This window comes from Clinocottus analis, unplaced genomic scaffold (genome assembly GCF_023055335.1).
Source record: "Clinocottus analis isolate CAN_PGR_092001 unplaced genomic scaffold, fCliAna1.0.p SCAF_12, whole genome shotgun sequence".
Taxonomy (NCBI): Eukaryota; Metazoa; Chordata; class Actinopteri; order Perciformes; family Cottidae; genus Clinocottus; species Clinocottus analis.
In genome coordinates, this window is record NW_027175843.1 from 15,157,282 (window position 1) to 15,179,908 (window position 22,627).

The window sequence follows — 22,627 nt, forward strand, 5'->3', positions numbered from 1 at the left end:
TAAGCATGGTTAAATGAAACAACTTTGTTTAAACAATTGCAATTATTACTAGATTGTTCCTTTTATTGTCAATACATATCACTCTGTTCTTGCCAAAGATATAGTTTAATGGTGTTTGATGATCGTTATATAGAATAATTAGCAGATTATTTTAATCATACTTTTACACAAATAATGCAAAGCGTATGTATCCAGACGAGACGAGCCGGTTCACCCAAGTCGACCCACCTCTTCAAAAGAATGTGCGTCAGCGTGCGTCACATCGAATCCTCGCTTTTCATTGGTTACGCAGCCTGATTCAAGCGGACGCATTACAACCACGTGACCCTCTGCCGTTTTTCTGTAACGAGACTGCGCAATGTGAGGGGTTAGCCTTACGGAATGACAGTGGAACCGATGCTAATGTCGGTCTTTATTTTTTGTGATTTCTTGGTACTCTATGAACTATAGTCAACAGTTTTTTTTAAGAAGTAGCAGTTTTGGGGGGAGAAAGAATGCGGCGGAGTAAAGCTGAAGTGGACCGTTACGTTTCCTCAGTACAGAGTTCTTCTCCCTCACTCAAAGAGGTAAGTTGAGCTAGCTAACGCTAGCACTCCGCTGCCACCATGTCAGACCAGCGTGGGTCACGAAGCCGGTGTACGGACACAATCGGAGGAGGTCATCCCCGGTTGTACTTTTAACTCAAATGCCGTTTAATCGGCTAACCTACGTGGTCGCTGTGTCCGTTAGCTGGTGGCTAGCAACAGCAATGTGAGCTAACTGATGGCGTAGACCCGGTCCTCCCATTTAGACACAAATCGCGCGGCATGGGGCTGTACCGGCTAGTTAGCATCACTCTCACAGCTTCGTTCAATAACGTTGCGCGTAAAGCTGGTAACGTTAGTATTGTAGTACGTTACCGCCTGGAACAACGTGGCTTGACCTCCACCCATCGTGTAGTTAGGTAACGTTGCTCAGATAACGTAATGTTCTCCAAGTTAGCGACTAAGTTAGCTAGCTAGCTAGTTGTAAACATAAGTTACTTGACTTTACTGAACTTATCAATGACGACAATTAACTCACAGTTCAGGTTCTCTGACAATGTAAGCAGGGCATTGAATTGCGCCAGAATTACACCAATTGCAAAGAGAAGTTAAGAAATTTGAATATTTCCATTGTGATCCTTTTATTTAAAAATAGCCACGATTCAAATGTTCTTGTGATTTGGTGATGCCATACCAACACCACAGTGTATACAAATTGGGGTTAACTTTGCAAAAATAAATTCCAGGTCCTAGCACTACAGCATCTGAAAGTACCCATGTAGTTATTAAACCAGCAACATTATCCAGTCTGGGGATGGAGAGCCAGCAGTAAATCATAAGTGAAGATAAGCCTATGACCACGATGACATATATGATGATCACTTTTTACCATATCAGGACTAAGGGGACATTTGTATCCAGGAAAATACCTCCCATTAAGACAAATAATGATGGCATTCTTGGGCCTGCTAGCTAACATAGCAAGCAAGACAAATATGAATACAATTATTCAAAACATTGTTGGTTCATTAATATTCCTCTTGATTGTTTTTTTCCGTAGAAGCCAGTCAAAGGGTTTTTATTTGCCAAATTGTACTTCGAGGCAAAGGAATATGAACTGGCAAAAAGGTAAGCACTCAAACTTCCCTGTTGACTAAATGTATAATTGCTTCTCAAGAGGTTTCAATTTCATTGATCTAAATCTTGACTTTTTCATGCTCTTCCTAGGCATGTATCGGAGTATCTCAAAGTCCAGGAGAGGGATCCGAAGGCACACAAATTCCTTGGACAGCTCTACGAGAGAGAGGGGGACATTAACAAGGCAGTAGGATGTTACAAGGTAGGATGAACATGTTATCAATTGCAGCATTGGAGATTCAAATTCTGGCTCCCCTTGTCCACGTGTGAAAAAAGTGTCATTGAGCAAGACAATGAACCTAAAGTAGCTCCTGATGCCCAGGCCAGTCTGTATTGTGTGTGCAAGAGTGAATGAGATTCAGATGATATTTATTAATAATAGGAATAAGTTCATTCAATGAGCCACATTGTTAACGATGCTATTCGTTAACTATTAGAGATTTACACCGGGTGGTTCATAACATTCAGCTCATTCCCCATCCTGTTAGCTATAGATTAAATAACTAAAAGTGAATGCAGCCAACCTTATAGCGTGGATACAAGTCTTTATCCTGCATTACAGCTTGGCTTTCCTAACGTCCTTACTCCTAATATTTCTGTTTCCATGCCACTTCATGGTGTTTTGGTGTCTGTATGTACCAGTCTTAATCATTGGTGGTCCAACCATACATAATTTGTATGCTTTTTCTGTTCCTACCATTTTCCATATAAATACCACAAAGCTTTAGATCATGTCCTTTCTGTCTTTTGTCAATTATTTCAAATGTATAAGATGCAAACACACATTTGTTCTGAGATGCAGTAGGTTCCATTAGAGTGAGCGTTAAATGCCCATTTAAGGGATAGTTTGGTTTTTGAAGTTGAGCTGTGTGAGTTATTTATCCACAGACACACATTACCTAAAGTAAACAGCTGTCTGCACATCCCATGTTTGGAGAAACCGACAAGAGTACCAGCAAGTGAGCAAAGCACTGTAATGCTATAGTTAAGGGAGGCAGCGAAACATATTTAGCCACCTAAAAGAAAGGTCCATCACAAGAAATATCAATATATAATATATCGAGCCTAAGTTTCACTTTACTGTTAAAAAGAAAGTGACACCGTTTTTAAAGTCCTAGCCACACCCACATTTGCATGTTATAATAATGTAGCTGACAAAAAAAGATCATAGGTAATGCTTACTGTAATGAAGTAGGTTTCCAGTTGATGAATTAACAACATTATCTGAATGGTCCATGATGGCTTTTCAGTCACGTTATTTGTATTTAGCCCAAAAATACAAATGTAATCAAACCTTTTGCCTTAGACTCTGAATATATATTGTATTCAATAACCTCTGTAGACTTCTTTGTGGTGCAACAAAAGTAGCCACCTTACTGGTCTTCTTTGTTTTTTTAAGAGTATAGCACTTTGAATAGATCAGGCTTTTGTATTAAAAAACAACAACATTTGTGTGTCTGTATCCCTATTTATATGTGTTTGTGTATGCAGCGATCGGTGGACATGAACCCAGCCCAAAGGGATCTGGTGCTGAAAGTGGCTGAGTTACTGGTCAGTAAACAGGAATGTGACAGCAGAGCAGAGTTTTGGGTGGAGAAAGCTGCCAAGCTGCTGCCAGGAAACCCTGCAGTCTTCAACCTGAAGGTGAAGTTCCTTTAATCTATGAAGACCTCCACCAGTGAACTGCAGACGTCCTCTTACGCCAGTCTTTTAACTTGTCTTTAACTATCGTTCTATGCAGGAGCGTCTGTTAAGTCGTCAGGGTCAGCCGGGTTGGAACCGGTTGTTTGACCTGCTCCAGGCCGAGCTGATGGCGAGGCCAGCTGACGCTCATGTGAACGTGAAGCTGGTACAGCTGTTCTGTCAAGACGGGCGGCTAGATGAAGCCGTTAAGCACTGCCAGGCTGCTGAGAAAAAGGGCATGCTGAGCCACAGCCTGGACTGGTACTCAGTGGTGGTGCGCACACTCCAGGTCAGCATGAAAGGGAACTAGTATACACTATATTTGACAAGTGTACATATTTAAAAGGTTCTTTGATATTATTTGTATTTCATCTCTTTAAATCTATCTTGTTTACAAATGAATGACCTTTTCTTGCAGGAGTATCTAGCTCAGCCCAGCGTCTCTGGTAATGAGAAGATGAGCCGGCATCTCCAGCGAGATTTGCTATTGGCCCACTGCAGCCTGCTAAGAATCGCACTGTCTGAGAGCAGCATGCAGCCAAGCCTCGATGCGCTCACAGGGTAGGTCACTTTGAGGTCTTAAGATGTTTGTACACATCAAATCTAACCCAAGAGTCCACTTTAGTCTCCTTTCTGGATTAGAGAATAATTTTCCCTAACCCAAAATTGTATTATGTATTCATGTTGTATTTATACATTCTAGCATTCTTCGTCACAGTTCTGTTTTACCCAACAAAAAACTCATTAAAGCAGCCACCACCACACCAACTTTTCTTAACACTGACGTTTAGCACACACTAGATCCACAGCATTTATTTAAAAAGAAATGCTGTAAATCATAATGACTGGTGTGTTAACTACGTTCCTAATTAGTCAAAGCACACAAGGCCAAATTGTGACTTAAGTTACCATATGACTTGTTGCCGAGGAGCACTAGACTTTTAAACTGACTCCACATAAAACGCAGTGGGACCACATAACATCCCTTCTAGTAAACTTTACGGACAACAATGAGGGCAAAACCATCAATAATTTGTTTTAACCAAAAATTCTGAAACAATGTGTCAGCCCAATAACATGTCGTTCACTACTGAGCCTGTATAACCGGTACCAACCACTTTACCTGTCGCTCCTCTGCTCTGATCCCTGTTTCTGTGGCGAGGCAAAGGTGAAATACGAGCAGAGGATATCAATTATAATTTTAACAATGCTGCTGCATAGTAAATGTACTGCTGTGTGTCTGTGTAGTTTTGACCAAGCTATGCAGACGCTGAGCAGCATTGCTGGCCGCCACACAGACGATCTTTTTGAGGTGTTTGTGGAAATGAGAGGTCACCTATACCTGCATGCTGCCACACTGCTGTTGAAGCTGGCTCAGGCTCACCAACAGACCTGGAGGGCTGTCATTGACCTGGCTGCACTGTGCTACCTGCTGGCCTACCAGGTACTGACACACCAACCAGCAGATTGCTGGTTAGGGATGAGGCTAGCCTGTTACTAGAATCAATAACACATTTAATGTTTTGAGTAATGCTAATTCTCATTAATTTAGATAGTTAAGTAGAAACGTGTTACAAAATTATTTGGATTTTACCTTGCTTTTATATAGATTGAACCATAGATTTTGGATCTCCAGACCTTGTTAAACAAGTTTCAGCTTGAATTACGGGTTCTATAATCAGTTTGTTTATTAAACAAAATACATTTGCTTAACGTCTTTATAGTCCTGGACCAATTGCATCGCTACGAATATTCTCAGAACCTATCAAAGTTGTGGCCTATAGTGGATGAATAATAAAACCTGAAAGACACTTGACCGCTGCCTTTCAAGACAAGTTATTCAGTCTCTGTTCTTTAAATGTCTTATTTTCTTTGAACAGACTTTATTTTGGAGGCAAAGCCAAAAACGTTTGAATACAGTTTGTTCTGTTTGTCCCCTGTTCCCTCAGGTACCGAGACCAAAGGCGAAAGTGACCAAAAGAGATCAGGCCACCCCGCAGCTTCTGGAGCTGCTGGCCAACGACCGCCAGAGTCAGGCCGGTCACATGCTGCTGAATCTGAGCACCGATTCATCCACCTTGATCAGAGAGGTCTGTCCATGTATTCTAGTTCAGTTTAGTTAAAGCCTTTTTTTCCTTCTTTTTTTAACTTTTCAACAGAACAATACTTTACATTTAAATAAACATAATAAAATTAAAATAATTAGCAAATAATCAAAACAGTAATATTAGTATCAATAGTGAGTATACTTATACATCTACACTGACAAATGCTTGTACATATACATAAGCATCCATATACATAACGCATGGCCTTTTTAAGCGAGAAAGAGCAGTACATTACTGAAGGGCAATGTCTACATTTATTTAATTAATTCATGCTTGCCCTTGTAGAATGTGACTTGTGGAACTGAGATGTATACACAACAGGTGCATACCACTCAATCACAACCATCACAGATGCACTATTGCTTTCTCTTAAGTGTCACACATATCAGACATAGACAGCACTGATAAACTGATGATTTTATTGTTTTCTGTTTTCTTTGCTGTAGGTGGTGGAGGCGTTTGGGAACCCTAGTGGTCAGGAGTCTCTGTTTAAAATCCTGTTTGGACCACAGGCCTCCGCTGGATATTCCTTTATTGCCAATGATGACATTCATTCCATTACCACCATGGCTCCAGAGCTCCCTCAACTCGTCAAATGGGATGCTGGTACAAAACCAATAATCTGTCACAGCACTTTTGTCATGTTTGTTTGTTTGTTTGTTTTCAATTCAGATCCACGCTGCAGTCAGTTTTGTAATTATTTTTTCATTTTAATCCCTCTGCGGGAACTTCATTGGCAATTAAATGTATAATTCTACAATGATTATCATTTGTAAACATATAAACTAAAATGGGGTCTCTTAAAGATCCCTTTCTTTACATTAAGTCAGGCTGCTAGTCACACTCATCTTTTAAATCTACTCCTCTTAACCAATGTATTGCCATTTAGTTAAAGCCCTTCTATATTGTGTCTTTATAAAAGGTGTTGTGGTCTTTAGAGTCCAATGTCTTGGCCAGATCATCTAAAAGTACAGCACTGTACTCCCACAGTAGGCGTACAACTACTACTATACTGTATTGATTTCCAAAATCACAATACATTTTTCATTAATCGTTTACATGCAAAGATTTGTAGCGGAATGTAGCTCAAATTGGACCAATAGTAGGGCTATGACGGATGTTACAACAAAAAACATTTAAATGCAGATTACACTGTTCTGGCTACGTAAAGTATCATAATGTATTTAATCAAAACCCTTTTACCATGATATGTATGGCATCACTAGATTCTTACCAATACACAGCTCTACTCTGTACTTTGCTGTAATAACTTGGATGCCTCCCCTCTAGGCTCCATCCTGCTGCATGCTGGCAACTTGCAGCATCTAAGCTGGTTGGGGCTACAGTGGACCCTGCTGGCCCAAAGACCCGCCCTGCGGGACTGGCTTCAGCAGCTTTTTCCAAGGCTTACTCTGGAAACCTCCAAACTAGACACCAATGCACCAGAGTCCATCTGCCTGCTCGACCTGGAGGTATGTTGAAATATGGGAGCTGAAGATGAAGCGTTGCAGGAGAAGTTTTCAGATTTACAGTTTTTGGTTCATATCTAATATTCAGCACTTGCCAAGAGAAAATGTAACTATGAATTTAAAGGTGTGAAATAAGTGGAACATTTATTAATACCAGAATGTATATGGCGCATAATTTACAATAGATTTGGTTGACAGAAATTTCAGGCTCATACGTGAAGTGTGTGTGTGTGTGTGTGTGTGTGTGTGTGTGTGTGTGTGTGTGTGTGTGTGTGTGTGTGTGTGTGAAATGAGTTATAGTGAGGACAAGTGGTCTTTTTATCTTCAATTTCTTTCAAATGTATTTATTGTTGTTTTTCATTGTTTGTATAAAATGCACTGAGACTTGACTTACAAATGTTTTAAATGCACAACTATCGAAAGTGTATAAATCAATGTTCTAAATAACGACGTATCTATGAATGACTATGTCGAGCCTCTCAATGAAAAATACAACTTTTTCTACAATTGACCATTTCTACCAAAATATAAACCTCTTTGTCTGCGTTACGTCATCCAGGTGTTTTTATGCGGTGTGGTGTTCTGTAGCCACTCTCAGCTCCAGGAGACAGCGAAGATAAGCAGTGGAGTGAACCCGCAGCAACAACAGCAACTCTATGAGCCTCGCTGCCTCCCTCTTCCCCTCCTTCGCCTCTTGACCACCAACAGACAGAGGGAGTGGTGGGACGCAATCTACAGCCTCATTCACAAACGAACAGTGTGAGTAAAACTGAGGTTAAAATCAAACTGTGTACCATTGAGTGAACTCTTCAACTGCTTAACTTGTTAACTAGATTAAACCAACAATTAACCTATTATATCATACATACATACCCGCACGCACGAGCGCACACATATACATACATACATACATACATATGAGGCACAAACATGACATTTTCACAAGAGCATGGAAGTCTGCCTGCATCACATCGTCCCAATAAGTGACACGATCGAGCCGAAACGGCGCAATTGCGTGTTTTAATTTCCAAAATATGTGTCCTGGTGTTCACTGTTTTTTTTCTTGTTTGCTTGCAGTTCTGGCATGTCAGCCAAACTGCGGATGATTGTGCAACATGGACTGAGCACTTTGAGGGCCGGAGAGAAACACGGGCTCCAACCAGCACTGGTCATCTACTGGGCACAGTGTCTCAGCCAGACGGTACACACTCGGCCACATTACAGGATATTTTTAATATTGATCTAGTTGCTTTTATGTATTTTTACAGCATGCCAAATGGAAATGTACTAAAAACACTACTCTCTACCATAATGCTTTGATGATTCAGCTTATTGAGTAATGTGCAACAGGATGAAAGCATCATTAAAAAGTATTAACGCATAGCTGAATAAGTTGTAGAGATGGACTAATGTGGTCCACTTTAAAGGAGGCCAGATCAGTTGAGGGTGTCAGTTGTGCACGCTTAAAAAAAAAAAAAGAAGAAGAAGAAAAAAGAATAGCTTTCAGCTAACTCGGCACCTTGCCACATAACTGCACAGACACACTTGCCTCCTCACCTGCTCATTTCTGTCACTTTCCCTTCAGCTGTTCAATGTGAACAGGCACATGTGCTGTTCCTCTAACTGTGTGTACGTTGGTTTCTTGTAGAATCTGTAACAACTAAAGAAACTACTTGTATCAAAAGTGTGCATGAAGTATTTGGGCTTATCTTCTTTTCTTGACGCTCGGCAAACATTTCAATGCTTATCAACACAGGGTGATGGAGTGAACTCGTACTACGAACAGAAGGAGTACATCGGTCGAAGTGTCCACTACTGGAAAGTTGTACTTCCACTGTTGGAAAGGATCAAAAACAGACGCAGTATACCAGAACCACTTGAGCCCCTCTTCATACACTTTCCCTCCAAAGATATTCAGGTAAATACGGGCAGCTTTTCCTTTTATCGTATTCAATTTATGTTGTAAGTAGTATTAGGTGGGTGCCGCTTGTGTCCACTCTCAAATTGTGAGGCAGTATAGACTTTTGGTCTAAAGGCTCTTTTCCACTCAAGAAATTCTTAGTCGAATAACATTTATTTTTATTGAGGGAATTTATTCTCTACAAAGGAATCACGCAAGCACCACTTTACCAGAGATGTATGTTTGATCCAAATACAAATTTGTAAACTGGGTTTACAAATGGACATTTTCAAGTTGTTGTGAAGACAAATCTTAGGGGGGAAAAAACAAATCTTTATATCTTACAGTTTGGGGTTTGACTCTCACTGAGGCCACTACAGCGACTGTATGCATCTTTGATACTAATGGGTGTTTAGATTGCTCTATGTTGTTTCCGTTTAGCTTATATTATATGTGTGCATTTCAGATTTCTTCTGTGAAGGGCCATGAAGAGGAAGCCAAGATTGCAAATTCGGTTCTCCTTGACATTGAAGGCAAAACCGAGGAGGCCATCGCTACTTTGGAAACCATCAATAACATGTCATCCATCTGGCATTTGGCACAAGTAAGTCGTACGCTTCTGCATAACATAACTGGGATACGTTTCTCTTTCACCGTCTGAATTAAATATCGACTATGTTGAGTCATTGTTTTCTGGAGATGTGCTCTAAAGAGGATCTTTGTTTACGGAGACTGGAAGAAGCAGTTTATTTCCTACAGTTCCCTTTTTGAAGTAGGAATAGAGCATTGACTATAATAATAGTAAATAATCTTCTTCAGAATATATAACAAACATTGTGGAAATGTTGGCAGAAAAAGTATGCCGTTTGGGAGCATATCAGTGGACCACCTCTGCTCTTTTATTTTATTTGTTAGTTTTTTCACTGCATCTTTTGATGTTAGCTGCTCTAGTACAAACATCCTCTGAGCTGCTATCTGGAACAACTCCAGAACAAAAAATATTGATAATTTGAGAGAATCTCTGTTCGAAGAACATTTTACTAACAAATCTCACGCGGGTATGTGATATCTAATATGGGTGTTAGTGCTTCTGACACCTGTACATGCTTTTTGATATTTGTTTTCTACAATGTGTTGTGTTTCCTTGACAGATCTACCAGCGACTATCAGAGGAGGCCAGCAACGGAATTGAGGAGACCCAAGACCGGTGCATCACTTTTCTGAGAAAGTTCAGGACCTACCTGTCCAAGATCTACAATGCTAATGCAGATGACATCGAGAAGGTAAGTCCTGTTCACTTTTACTTTTTGATGTTCACAACTCTGCAGCTGTATAACCACTGATCACACCTGTGTCCCAGCTGCCTGTCTCCATGGAGGACGTTTTGGACCTCCTGAATGATGTGAACCAGCAGCTTGGGGAGAGTGTGGACACTATAGATGAAGAGGAGGAGAAGGGTCGAAGAGGACCAACCCACGCCAGCCCTGCCCATCACAAAGAAACCTCTTTCGCAGTATCCCACATGAAGTTTTCCTCTCCCTCTCCTAACAAAAGCATCATCTCTCCTTCCAAAAGACACCTGGTATGTCCAGGTTACTGATGCTTAATTAGAGGACCAATCAGAAGATTTTTTTTCATATCACTTGCACATAAGTGTTTTCTGGTATTCATCGCAGAGATATTTCGCTACAACACAAGTGAGTGACTTTTCATTTCTTCCCCTTGTCGTCCAGATTTCTCCCAAGACACCACCTCATTGGGTGGAGGACCAGAAAAGTATCCTCCAGATGCTTTGTCAGCAAGTTGAAGCCCTCAAGGTCAGAATAAGATATTAAACGTATACTTTTTTTTTAAATTACAAGATTCAGATTTACTCACATGTGATAGTATCTTTAGAAAATGTGGTAAATTACAAATATAGGTCTCGAAAGGCCTGGTTCTAACTGCAGTTGAGGTAAATATAAATACTGCATACTATTTGTAGTTAGTCTATGAGAATTAACATAGGAATAACTTATGTATATGATGTGTATATTCTACTTATTCCACTTATCGTGTGATGAGGTCCCTTCTCATTAAGTGCCATGTTTTTCAGAACGAGGTTCATGATCTGAAACACAACTCTTCAGTGAACGCAAGCTCCCCTCATCACAAGGTGTATGGTGAGAGCTATGGGGCCGAGGGCCTACAGGAGCCCTTTACCCCAGTCCAGTCCTACCATGGAGCCCCTCTAACTGGTCAGCACACTCCATAGAGCCAAAGCATGCATACATGTACAGTGCCATATTGTAAAGTATTAGATAGAAATAGTTTTTTTAAATAAATGTATATTTCTATCTTCTTTTTTCAAGTTGCCACCACAGCCCCCTCGGCTTACTACAACCAGTCTCCAGCTTATAACTCTCAGTATCTCCTGCGCACGGCAGCAAATGTCACCCCCACTAAGGTAATTATCACCTTTTTACACTTGTTCCCAGTAACAAACTTGTTCAGAGTAAATTGAATGACGTTCAATTCATTTTTTCACTCTCTTCACACAGAGCCCAATGTACAATATGAACCGTATGCCACCTCAGCAGCACATGTATGCCTACCAGCAGCCCACTCATACTCCTCCATTGCAGACAGCACCGGCCTGCATTTACCCTCCTCAAGAACCGGTCTTTGGAGCCCCTCTTCGGTTTGAATCACCAGCCACAAGCCTTCTTTCCCCATATAGTGAAGAGTATTATGGTCAGAATGTGCCCCAACAAACCACTAACCCTCCCCTGCCTGAACCTGGCTACTTTACCAAGCCATCTGTCGTCCCTATTCAGCCACCTAAGAGCATTGAGGGGAAGCCTATGGACTTTGGGAAGCTCTCCTTCAGCCAGCAGGCACCTGCTGAAGTCCCTAAAGTGCCCAGTTTTGGATCGGGGGCAGTTGCCCACTCAACGCCTGCATCTGCTTTTAAGTTCAACTCCAACTTTAAATCCAACGATGGAGATTTAACTTTCCCACCTTCCCAGTCCAAGCACAGTGAAAGTCTGCTTGGTCTTCTCACATCAGACTTTTCCTCTAAAATAGATACTGTCCCAGAGAATTCTCTATCCCGGGAGCCACCTCCCAGCCAAGCGGGTATCTTCACCTTTGGGAATGTAAAGGCTCCTGGCTTTTCCTTTGCTGATTCTGCGCAGAGCACACGTACTGGAAGTCTTTTTGGAAATGTGGAGCAGTCATTTGCATTTGGGGATGTTACCAAGCCAGTGTTTGGGGTTGCTGCAGAGGAAGAAAGAGCAGCAGAGAGTGACAATGATAGCACTCATGTTGAAGAGGATGAGGATGGTCCTCACTTTGAGCCCATTGTGCCCCTTCCTGATAAAGTAGATGTGAAAACAGGTGAGGAGGAGGAGGAGGAAATGTTTTGCAACAGGGCAAAGATGTATCGATTTGACACAGACACAAAGGAGTGGAAGGAGCGTGGAATTGGCAATGTCAAAATCCTAAAACACAGTACCAGAGGGAAGGTGCGCCTCTTAATGAGGAGGGAACAGGTCCTTAAGATCTGTGCAAACCACTACATCAATGCCGATATGCTACTGAAACCGAATGCTGGCTCTGACAAATCCTGGGTCTGGAATGCTATTGATTATGCAGATGAAGAACCAAAGCCTGAACAGCTGGCTATCCGCTTCAAAACAGCAGATGAGGCATCACTTTTCAAAGCTAAGTTTGAGGAAGCCCAGAGCATTGTTCTCAAATCAGCAAAAAAGCATGATGAGCAAGAGAAAAAAGAGGAAAACTTGAAAGGTTCTGAATCACTGGCAGCCCACTTTGGCCTTAAAGATGGGGAATGGGACTGCACTGTCTGCTATGTCAGAAATAAGCCAACGAATGTACAGTGTGCCGCTTGTCAAAGTGCCAATCCCAATTCTTCATCCAAGCCGGACATTCAGACTGGTGGTGAAGCAAAAGCCAGTCCCTTCACTTTCAAATTTGGGACAGATGCATCAAAACCGAATGCTCCTGGCTCTACATTTACTGGATTTGGTGCTTTTGGAGCAGCTATACCCTCCTCATTTACATTTGGCACCGGCACCAGCACCTCAAAACCCGCTGACACAGTAACCAGTGCATTTGGTTCTGGTTTTGGCTCTCAGTTTGGCAAGAAGCCGGGTCAATGGGAGTGTGATGTGTGTGAAGTAAGAAATGAGGTATCTGCAGACAGTTGTGTTTCTTGCAAAGCACTTAAAGCCTCACCTAAAACAACTGCGACAGCACAAATGGCCCCAACTGCAGATGCACCATCAATAGCTGCTGTTGGCTTTGGATTTGGTGCCCAGTTTAGCATGAAGCCAGGGCAGTGGGACTGTAATGTTTGCGAAGTAAGAAATGACATCTCTGCTGATAATTGTGTCGCCTGTAATACCCCCAACCCTGTTTCTTGTAAGGCTCTTAAAGTTTCACCTAAAACAACTGTGACGGCACAAACTGCCCCAACTGTTGTTGCACCATCTTTTGCTGCTTTTGGCTCTGGATTTGGTGCCCAGTTTAGCAAGAAGCCAGGGCAGTGGGACTGTAATGTTTGCGAAGTCAGAAATGACATCTCTGCTGACCATTGTGTTGCCTGTAATACCCCCAACCCTGCTGCTAAATCAACAGAGAGGGTGCCAGTAGGATCAAATCTGCCATTAGTATCAGGATTTGGGTCTGCTTTGGCAATGAAGGATGGGCAGTGGGACTGCAACAGCTGCCTGGTCAGAAATGAAGCATCAGCTGCAGAATGTGTTTCCTGTCGTTCCCCACATCCCAATCCCTCTTTAGCAGCCATGTTTGCCATGAAGGATGATGAATGGGATTGTGACTCTTGTCTGGTGAGAAACAAAGCCTCTGCCAATAAGTGTGTAGCCTGTCAAACATCAAATCCTAATGCAAAAAGCACAACCAGCACTGCTCCTTCGGCCTCCACTTTCAGCTTTACATTTGGCACCAAGAGTTCATCAAACCAGCCGGCTGCGACTGGATTTACGATGCCTTTTGAAACTGCCAGCACTTTTCAGTTTGGTCAAAAGAAAGAAAAAAGCGCAGCTGCTTCTTTTAAGTTTGAAGCTCCCACATCTGCATCTAATACCACAAGTTCTTCAGGCTTCTCTTTCTCATTGCCTGTTGCAGCTGGTGGCTTCAAGTTTGGCATTCAGGACTCTGCCCCAGAAACTCTCCCTGCTGCTGATCAAACAGCTCCATCAGGGTCAGCCTCCAGTTTTCTGAAAAGCATCGCTGACAAACACAAGGAGCGAGAAAATGTGTCTACTCCCTTGGTGGACCAAACGGAGCAAGATTCAAATCCAATAATTTCTGGAAAAACCCCAGCATTCAGTTTTGCTAAGTTGGCAGATTCCTCCGAAGGAGACTTTCAATTTGGCCAGAGCGACCCCAATTTCAAAGGTTTATCTGTGGCTGGTGAGCAGATGTTCTCCATCGTGCCCAGGGCTGAGGCCACAAAGGAGCTGGACGACGACGACATGTATAAAACAGAAGAAAATGACGACATCCAGTTTGAACCAGTGGTCCAGATGCCTGATAGGGTGGACCTGGTAACAGGGGAGGAAGATGAACAGGTTCTCTATTCTCAGCGTCTCAAACTATTCAGATTTGACTTGGACACAAGTCAGTGGAAAGAAAGGGGTGTAGGAATCCTTAAATTCCTGAAAAACAAATCTAATGGCAGGCTAAGAGTGCTGATGAGAAGAGAGCAAGTTCTGAAGGTGTGTGCTAACCACTGGATCACCACCATTATGAATCTTAAGCCCCTGGCAGGCTCAGACAAAGCATGGATTTGGATGGCCAATGACTTCTCTGAAGGGGATGCTAAACTTGAACAGTTGGCTGCCAAGTTTAAAACTCCAGAGCTGGCTGAGGAGTTTAAAGAGAAGTTTGAAGAGTGTCAGAGACTTCTCTTGGACATTCCCCTACAAACACCTCACAAGCTTGTTGACTCGGGCAGAACAGCACATCTCATTCAGAAAGCAGAGGAAATGAAGTCTGGTTTAAAAGACCTGAAATTCTTTTTGACAGATGACAAAACAAAGATCAAAGATGATGACAGACCCGGTGACATTACAACATCCAGCAATGCTTCAAACCTTGTAATCAAGCCGCACGGTGAAACCACCGGCCCCACCTTGGAGTGGGATAACTATGACCTAAGAGAAGATGCCTTGGATGATACTGCTGACTCATCAGTCTATGCCTCTCCCATTGCCAGCAGTCCTGTGAGAAAGAACCTTTTCCTCTTTGGAGAATCCACAGGTGGATTTAACTTCAGCTTCCAACCCGGCATCAGCCCCTCCAAGTCTCCTGCTAAGCTTAACCAAAGCGGAGCCTCAGTCGGTACTGATGACGAGCAGGATGTAACCCAGGATGAAGAGAGAGATGGCCAGTACTTTGAACCTGTGGTTCCCTTGCCTGATCTGGTAGATATTTCTACAGGGGAGGAAAATGAAAAGGTGGTTTTCAGTCACAGGGCCAAACTGTATCGCTACGACAAGGACCTGGGTCAGTGGAAGGAGAGGGGTATCGGAGACCTCAAGGTCCTGCAGAATTTTGACACCAAACGAGTGAGATTAATAATGAGGAGAGACCAGGTACTAAAGATCTGTGCCAACCACAGGATCACAGCAGCCATGAAGCTGGAACCTATGAAGGGAGCAGAAAAGGCCTGGGTCTGGAGTGCCTTGGACTTTGCTGAAGTAGGAGAGGGTTGTATTGAGCAGTTGGCTGTGAGATTCAAGCTGCAGGACACGGCTAACACATTCAAACAGGTATTTGAAGAGGCCAAGGTCGCCCAAGAAAAACAGGAACTCATGACTCAGGTGACATCCAGGGTTGCCTCACCTCAAGACAGTGGACCTCCAGAATCTGCACAGCCTGCTACACCCGTGTGTGGGAAGGCAGCCATCGCTGTTCTGGAAGAGACCACAAAGGAACGTACAGAGCTTCCCTCCGATGGTATGCCAAGTTCAAGTGCGTCTCCGGGTCCGTCTCCAGGTCCAATCAACCCCTCAAAGACAGTGGTGTGTCCCCCTAAGTTTGTCTTTGGAACGGATAGCCTTCAGAAGTTCTTCGGCTCCCCTAAATTTCACTCCGAGACTGAGGAATCGGCATCTGGTTTTAAAGCCAAAGATTCTGGATGTCCTGGCGAGGCTTCACCTGCATTCAAAATCCCAGAGAAAGGTAAAACAAATATACATTTGTTTTTTGATTTTGAGAGAGCATAACACAGGTTTTTGTTCATTTGAGTTTAACGCCATTGTCTTGTTTCATCTGCATCTCATTGCTCCAGTGTGATCTTGACCCGGCAAAGACCCTACTCCAAATTTTCTAGGACAGAAACTATATTCCTGATTTCCTCCCCATGTAGCTACTTTAAATACATTGTTTCAATATGCTATATTGTATGAAGATATTCTGTACTGTAGTAAAACTAAGCAGAAAATGGTCTATTTTCGTTGGAACACTTTTGGCTGTGTTTTATGGTTATGATACCAGCCTCACAATTAGTTTCTCTTCGCCCAACAACCCATCATCCTTCAGGGCTGGATTTTAGGCTTTTCAAAGATAACCCAATGGCTTTTTGGACCAGCACATCAACATCCCAATTTGAACCCCCAGGTACTCTAATCACTGCAGTGTGTGTTAACACTTCTCAGCTGTCACCTGGCTGGCCCTTATTACTAGACGTAAATAACCTGGATGCACGGAGTGGAAAAAAAACAACATTCATGCTAATGTGTTGCATGTCCAGTGTGTGGAGGTGAAGTTTTTATTGTCCAAAGAAGTTTGGTAATTCTAACAATACTCGAGTAGCACCTGTGTCGCAAGATGTCTCGCACAAGAGGGACGATATCTGCTAGTTAATCAGGGTTTTCACAAAATCTTGTTAGTCGACTAAAATGCAAGCTGTTGATCTCTCACGTCTTCCAAAGACCAAATGTCCAGTCTCTCATTTAGGCCGACTTAAACTTTTGCATAGCAACAGGAGACATCAGTGAATGTCTTTTGTAAGGTGAGCTGGGAGGAATGAGTTGTGCCAACGTCACAAATGCCATTTTTAGTGCAGGATGTGCAGCAACAGCATGAAATGCAAATCCCCGCTTAGTCTGGCTTCGGCCAGTGATGTGCACCTCAGCACAGGCTAAATAGAGTTAAAGCTCAAGTATTTAATGCTACAATACCATGCGCCCTACAGTAAGTCTCTCAAATAAAATAAGAAAATAAACCGATATATGCAGAAATGTCCTCTTAGTTAAACTTGTCTTTAATTTGTAAATCAAACGCATGCCATACATTGTTGTTTGTTTTTTTTGTTGTGCATGAGTTTTATTTTTTGAGTGTGGAACTAACACTTCCAAATATAAAGCAGTTGAATCTCTTAGTCGCGTTTAAGCAGTTCTTCCTTACTATGTTGGTCTACTTCTATTGTATCTGTCTGTCACAGGGCCGCCTCAGGCAGCAGGAGGCAGTGCCGGGTCGGATAAGGACTCGGACGTGGAGGTCGTGTATGTTAGAGAACCCACTGCTGAACAGGCAGCTTTAGCCAGCGAGCTCATGCTGCCGCTCACCTTTTTCTGCTACCAGAATGAACCGGGCTACGCCAGCGACGATCAAACTGATGGTGAGAGCACAAGTTAGGAAACAAAAAGTGTGTTGTTGAAATGAACATGGTACATACAAAGACTTTCCTTACAGTTGTACCTCTTTCCATTTATTTATTTTTTTTGTGTATTTTTCACAGATTTATTTATTTTTATTAATTTATCTTCAGCTCATTTCGTTAAAGGAAAGTTTGACCACAGGCCTCTTCTAATGGGGGGTGCTCTGCATATATTGTTTGCTGCCGGTGGGATTCCTGAATGTACATTCCACACAACCATCCTGATATTTGAATAAGATCAATATTTGGAAATAAAGACAATATTTAATTCAAACATGCAAAGATTTGTATGAAGTGATAGAAATAATTCAAATGATCAGGATTACTTTCTTATATTCCCCTTTTGGAGTTTGTTTCTTTTGTCTCTCGAACTCTCTTAAAATGTGTAAATGTCTGTAAATCTGACCGTCATAGAGCTGAAAAACTGTCAATCAGAGAAGTCAACAAAGCAAACCTGTGGGATCAACATCTTACTTGATGGCAAACAAGTCATTTCAAGAGATTTTTTTTTAATTTTCAGATGAGGACTTTGAGTCTGCAGTAAATGCCTTGAATGGAAAACTCTACCTTGATCCTCCTGAGAGAAAGGCTGCAGCATGTGGTTATGGTATGTATGGCGTATCTGTCACACGCTGTTTCATCCCATTACTCGCTCTCCCATTTGTCAAAGTCACATTGGTTTCAGGGATGATTTACAGATGTTTTTAGGGCTGTGATGGACATTAAATCTTTTCAATCCACTATTCTCTTCTTGGCAAAGCATGTGGACATATGTAGGTAATGCTTACCTCGCCTGCCACTCATTATTGAGCCCTAAACTTACTGCACACAGAGCCGGACTGCCAGGTGGTATGGGAAAAGAAGCCAACGCCGGAGGAGGAGGAGAAGGCCAAAAGCCTCCAGCTTCCACCCAACTTCTTCTGCGGCCTGAGCACCACAGACAGCGACCCGGACCACGACAAGCCCGAAGACTTTGAGACCGAAGTCCGCAAGGCTCACCAAGACCTGGTAACTGACACAACCCTTAGAAAGGATACTGGATTTACGCAGATGATAATGCAAATCAAAATACAATAGATTACAGTGTAATCAATTTTGCATGAGAAGGTTAGAGTTAGGTTATTGTGTTTGAAGTGTTAGTTAAACACCTAAATGTGTATCTTTGATGTTTTTTTCTCCACTTGTTTGAAAGATGCTACGGAAGCAAAATAGCCTTAATTCTCAAAAATTAATCGGTGAATGAAAAAACGACGCGTCTCGCCTTACTAGTTAGTTTTTATTTGTTAATGCAGCATCAAGAGAACATCTGTATGATTGTAGTTTATTTTGTAAATTGTTTCAGGGTGCCCAGTTAAACCCAGCTGAAAAAGCCTCCAGCAGCCTCTCCGTGGCTCCAGAAGAACCAACATCTGACCCGTCATCCAGCGGCGCAGGGGCTGCCGCCGCCGCCGGCACAGGGGCTGCCGTCAGCAGCGCAGAAGTTGCGGCCAGCGGCGCAGAAGTTGCGGCCAGCGGCGCAGAAGTTGCGGCCGGCGGCGAGGAGGCTGCGGCCGGCGGCGAGGAGGCTGCGGCCGGCGGCGAGGAGGCTGCGGCCGGCGGCGAGGAGGCTGCGGCCGGCGGCGAGGAGGCTGCGGCCGGCGGCGAGGAGGCTGCGGCCGGCGGCGAGGAGGCTGCGGCCGGCACGACTACACCGGAGCAGCAGACTTCAGACCAGCAAACCAAGACTCGGGGTGAAGCTCCCGGCAGCAGCTCTCCCATTGACCTGTCCACTAAGAAGAGCCCAGAACCAGAGTCAAACACTGCAACTTCAATTACAGCTGTTGAAGGTATAGAGCACTTAGTGTTCATTACTACAGATGTTGGACTGTGTTTGGGTTAGCACTGGTAGGCTAAATTTGTAACAACCATCCTCACGAGACGATATGACTATTCCTGATATTTTGTATCTTTGTTACATATATGTAGTCAATGATTTACTACTAACCTTAGTAGTTTTGTCTGAACGCTGGAATAATATGGAAACGTCTGGGACGCAGATGGACACATTATGTTGCTCCTTTTGTTTCCTCGACTACCTTTTGCTGATTATCATTATTACTGTTACTTTTACTCAACTAAGATTTTGAATGTGTCTATGATTAGATGTTCCTGTTGTGTCCAACACACTTTTTGATGGAATCCTGCATAAAAAAAAGGAATCCAAGAAACTGCATTCAATTTAGTATCGCATGACAGCTGTGTTGCTCCCACTACAGGCACCATCGCAGACCACAACTTTGGTTTCAAGTCGTTCGGAGGCTCCTCTTTTGCTAGTTTGGCCCAAAACACAGATGCATTTGCATTTGGAAATCAAGGTTTGCTTCATCTTTCACATTTTCTTAAGATGTTCTTTTGACAACTGACTGGTTAGCATGACGATACACACTTAAACAAAACATTTCACCACATGTATTTCTATCTTTTGAAGACTCCAGTTTCTCGTGGGCAAATGCTGGGGCCGTAGTATTTGGGGGCGGAATGTCCTCTGCACCAAAAAACGGCGGTGAGGAGGGAAGCGATGAAGAAGACGCGTCTAATAGTGTCGATGTTCACTTTGAGCCGATTGTGTCACTACCAGAGGTACGTTTTTTTTTTTTTTTTTTTAAGATACTGAACTTTTGGTATTTTTGTTGGTATTAAGTTTAGTGAGTGAAGAACATCTTTGTGTGGTCGTGTGTCCCTCAGGTGGAGACAAAGTCTGGAGAAGAGGATGAGGAGATCCTGTTCAAGGAGCGCGCCAAATTGTACCGATGGGACCGAGACCTCAGCCAGTGGAAGGAGCGCGGCGTCGGTGACCTCAAGATCCTCTTCCACCCAACCAAACATTTCTACCGAGTCCTGATGAGAAGAGAGCAGGTGCTGAGGGTTTGTGCCAACCACACAATCACACAGGCGATGGAACTCAAACCCATGAACGCCTCGGCTAACGCACTGCTCTGGACGGCCACCGACTACTCAGGTACAGGTGGAGTGTTGATGCAAAGTCAGTGTCGGTGATGCAATTGGCTGTTCTTCGTTGTTTTTTTGATGTGCCTTAGCTGGCTTTGTACTGGCCTCCAGTTTTATAGCTTTACATTGATGACCTGCTATTTTAAATTAACTTTATGCCCTTTAATTTACTAGTCATTAAAAACATGTGAAAAATAATAGAAACGTGTCAAGGAAAGGTATTTTAACACTCCCCTATTTTCCTTTAGCTTAGAAATAAGTAGTAGGCTATCCATTAGAGCATCTCAAAATACTTGGTAGCTGTCCACTTACTCATGGTCTCTCGTCTCTTCCTCTGTTTTTCAAGATGGCGACGGCTCAGTGGAGCAGCTGGCGGCCAAGTTCAAAACTCCTGAAATAACCGAATCCTTCAAGAAGACCTTCTGTGAGTGTCAGAGCCGCACCGGCCAAACCGAAGGCGACGACTCGTGCATCTCCTCGCCGCAGATGTCCAGAGTTCAGGAGCACTCCAGAGACACAAACCCCCTGGTGTTCCTCAAAGTGACAGCCGATGGCCAACCGCTGGGCACGATCACCGTAGAGCTTTTCTCCCACGTCGTCCCAAAGACGGCAGAGAACTTCAGGGCTCTCTGTACCGGGGAGAAGGGCTTTGGACTTCGGGCCTCCATCATTCACAGAATCATACCGGCCTTCATGTGTCAGGTGAGGAGATCGGATGATAATTAACATATGGAATTTGCTCAGACCAATTTCTCTCTCTTACGCTCTTCGTTGTCTTTCTTTGCGGTTGTAGCACTCATACTTGCAGTATTTGCTCATAAATTCCAGCAGACTTTCTTTTCTTTGAACAATGGGATTTGCTGTTTAAAATATGCAATATTATGTACCAGCATTTAACATGATTATCATATTTGGTGTGAGAATTTAGGATTCCCGCCTGGTAAAAGGCATCGTAGGTGTGTATTCTAGTCATCGTTCAGAAAAGCAATCTGCTGTGGTACTCTGCTACGGGAAGAGAGACTGCTCTGGTTCGGTGGTGGTGTAAGTTGAGAGCATAAGCGTTCAGCACTTGGGAACAAATTCCATGTAAAATGAATCAATTTAATCCACAGCAGCCAGCGGCATTATTCTTGGCCTTGATTATGCCAATCTATGTTGTCGAATGATTTGCTCAGTTTGGTGCTGGGAGAGAGAACAAGACTCCACCGATGTTTTTGTTGTTGTTGTATAAAGCAGATTTCAGTGTAATATTACTAACAACTTCCCCATTGGTCTTTTTTTTAGGGTGGTGACATCACCAACAACGACGGCACAGGAGGAAAGTCCATCTACGGCAGCAAGTTTGAGGATGAGAACTTTGATATTCGGCACACGGGTCCGGGCATCCTGTCCATGGCCAATCGCGGGCGCGACACCAACAACTCCCAATTCTTCATCACATTGAAGAAAGCTGAGCACCTGGACTTCAAACATGTGGTTTTCGGCTGGGTTCGGGACGGCATGGATGTTGTGCAACAGATGGGAGAGCTGGGCACAAAAGGAGGCAAGCCCACAAAGGAGATCGTCATCAGCGAATGTGGACAGCTGTAGTGTTTTTAAATGTTTACGTTCGTCAGGATTTACGGCGTTGTTTCGGCTGTAAAGTTAAAATCAAAAAAGTACTTGACGCGTTTCCTGTGCAGCGCTAACCGTCCTGCCAGATCTGAGTCCATTGTCATTCAACATCTGAGAATTAAATATAGATTTCAGGACTACCTTTCAAGAACTTTCATTTTAGAAACTTGGCGTCAATACCCTGGAACAAATAAATATATATTTTGCTATCCTATTGCATAATCACAGTTGGGAAATAAGGTGTAGTACATAGGTTGAATGCTCCACATTCTGTCAATAAATTCTCATTTGTTAATTTTGTTTGTATAATTGTACATGAGCTACTTTTTTAAAGTTTTTTTCTCGTTTTGCATGTGCTCAATTTAAACGTGCTGTTCCTCTTCAAAGCTCCTCTTTGGTAATTGTTCCCTTTTTGAGGAAGTCTTAACTATAATGAAAGATGAGGTTGTTATTTGAATGCACCTATTGGTTTGTAACTGTACTTTTTACTGTAGGGCTCTCCCAATGGTTTG

General features: G+C 43.0%; 1 protein-coding gene across 2 annotated transcripts; it reads left to right on the plus strand.

The window, feature by feature from the left end:
• The first annotated feature begins 340 nt into the window (after positions 1–340).
• ranbp2 (RAN binding protein 2) lies at positions 341–22,410 on the plus strand. Of its 2 annotated transcripts, XM_068572377.1 has the most exons (30): positions 341–566; positions 1,585–1,652; positions 1,752–1,863; positions 3,153–3,305; positions 3,403–3,633; positions 3,763–3,905; positions 4,593–4,788; positions 5,294–5,434; positions 5,899–6,058; positions 6,743–6,924; positions 7,481–7,680; positions 7,999–8,122; positions 8,678–8,839; positions 9,288–9,425; positions 9,973–10,104; positions 10,182–10,403; positions 10,555–10,638; positions 10,917–11,058; positions 11,173–11,267; positions 11,362–16,033; positions 16,394–16,471; positions 17,298–17,474; positions 18,034–18,120; positions 18,346–18,521; positions 18,856–19,339; positions 19,769–19,867; positions 19,981–20,132; positions 20,238–20,511; positions 20,848–21,203; positions 21,786–22,410. In XM_068572377.1, the coding sequence occupies exons 1-30, from the start codon at positions 495–497 to the stop codon at positions 22,089–22,091; spliced, it is 9,618 nt and encodes a 3,205-aa protein (XP_068428478.1). In that variant the 5' UTR covers positions 341–494; the 3' UTR covers positions 22,092–22,410. The 2 variants fall into 2 exon arrangements, with proteins under 2 accessions (XP_068428478.1, XP_068428477.1); XM_068572376.1 differs by lacking the exon at positions 16,394–16,471.
• The last annotated feature ends 217 nt before the right edge of the window (positions 22,411–22,627 follow it).

Excerpts from the sequence above, each read along its gene's own strand:
- ranbp2 (XM_068572377.1), top strand. The coding sequence starts at position 495 with ATGCGGCGGAGTAAAGCTGAAGTGGACCGTTACGTTTCCTCAGTACAG. Across the intron at positions 10,639-10,916 it reads AGCAAGTTGAAGCCCTCAAG|AACGAGGTTCATGATCTGAA; the intron begins GTCAGAATAAGA and ends CATGTTTTTCAG. Across the intron at positions 18,522-18,855 it reads GCAAGGCTCACCAAGACCTG|GGTGCCCAGTTAAACCCAGC; the intron begins GTAACTGACACA and ends AAATTGTTTCAG.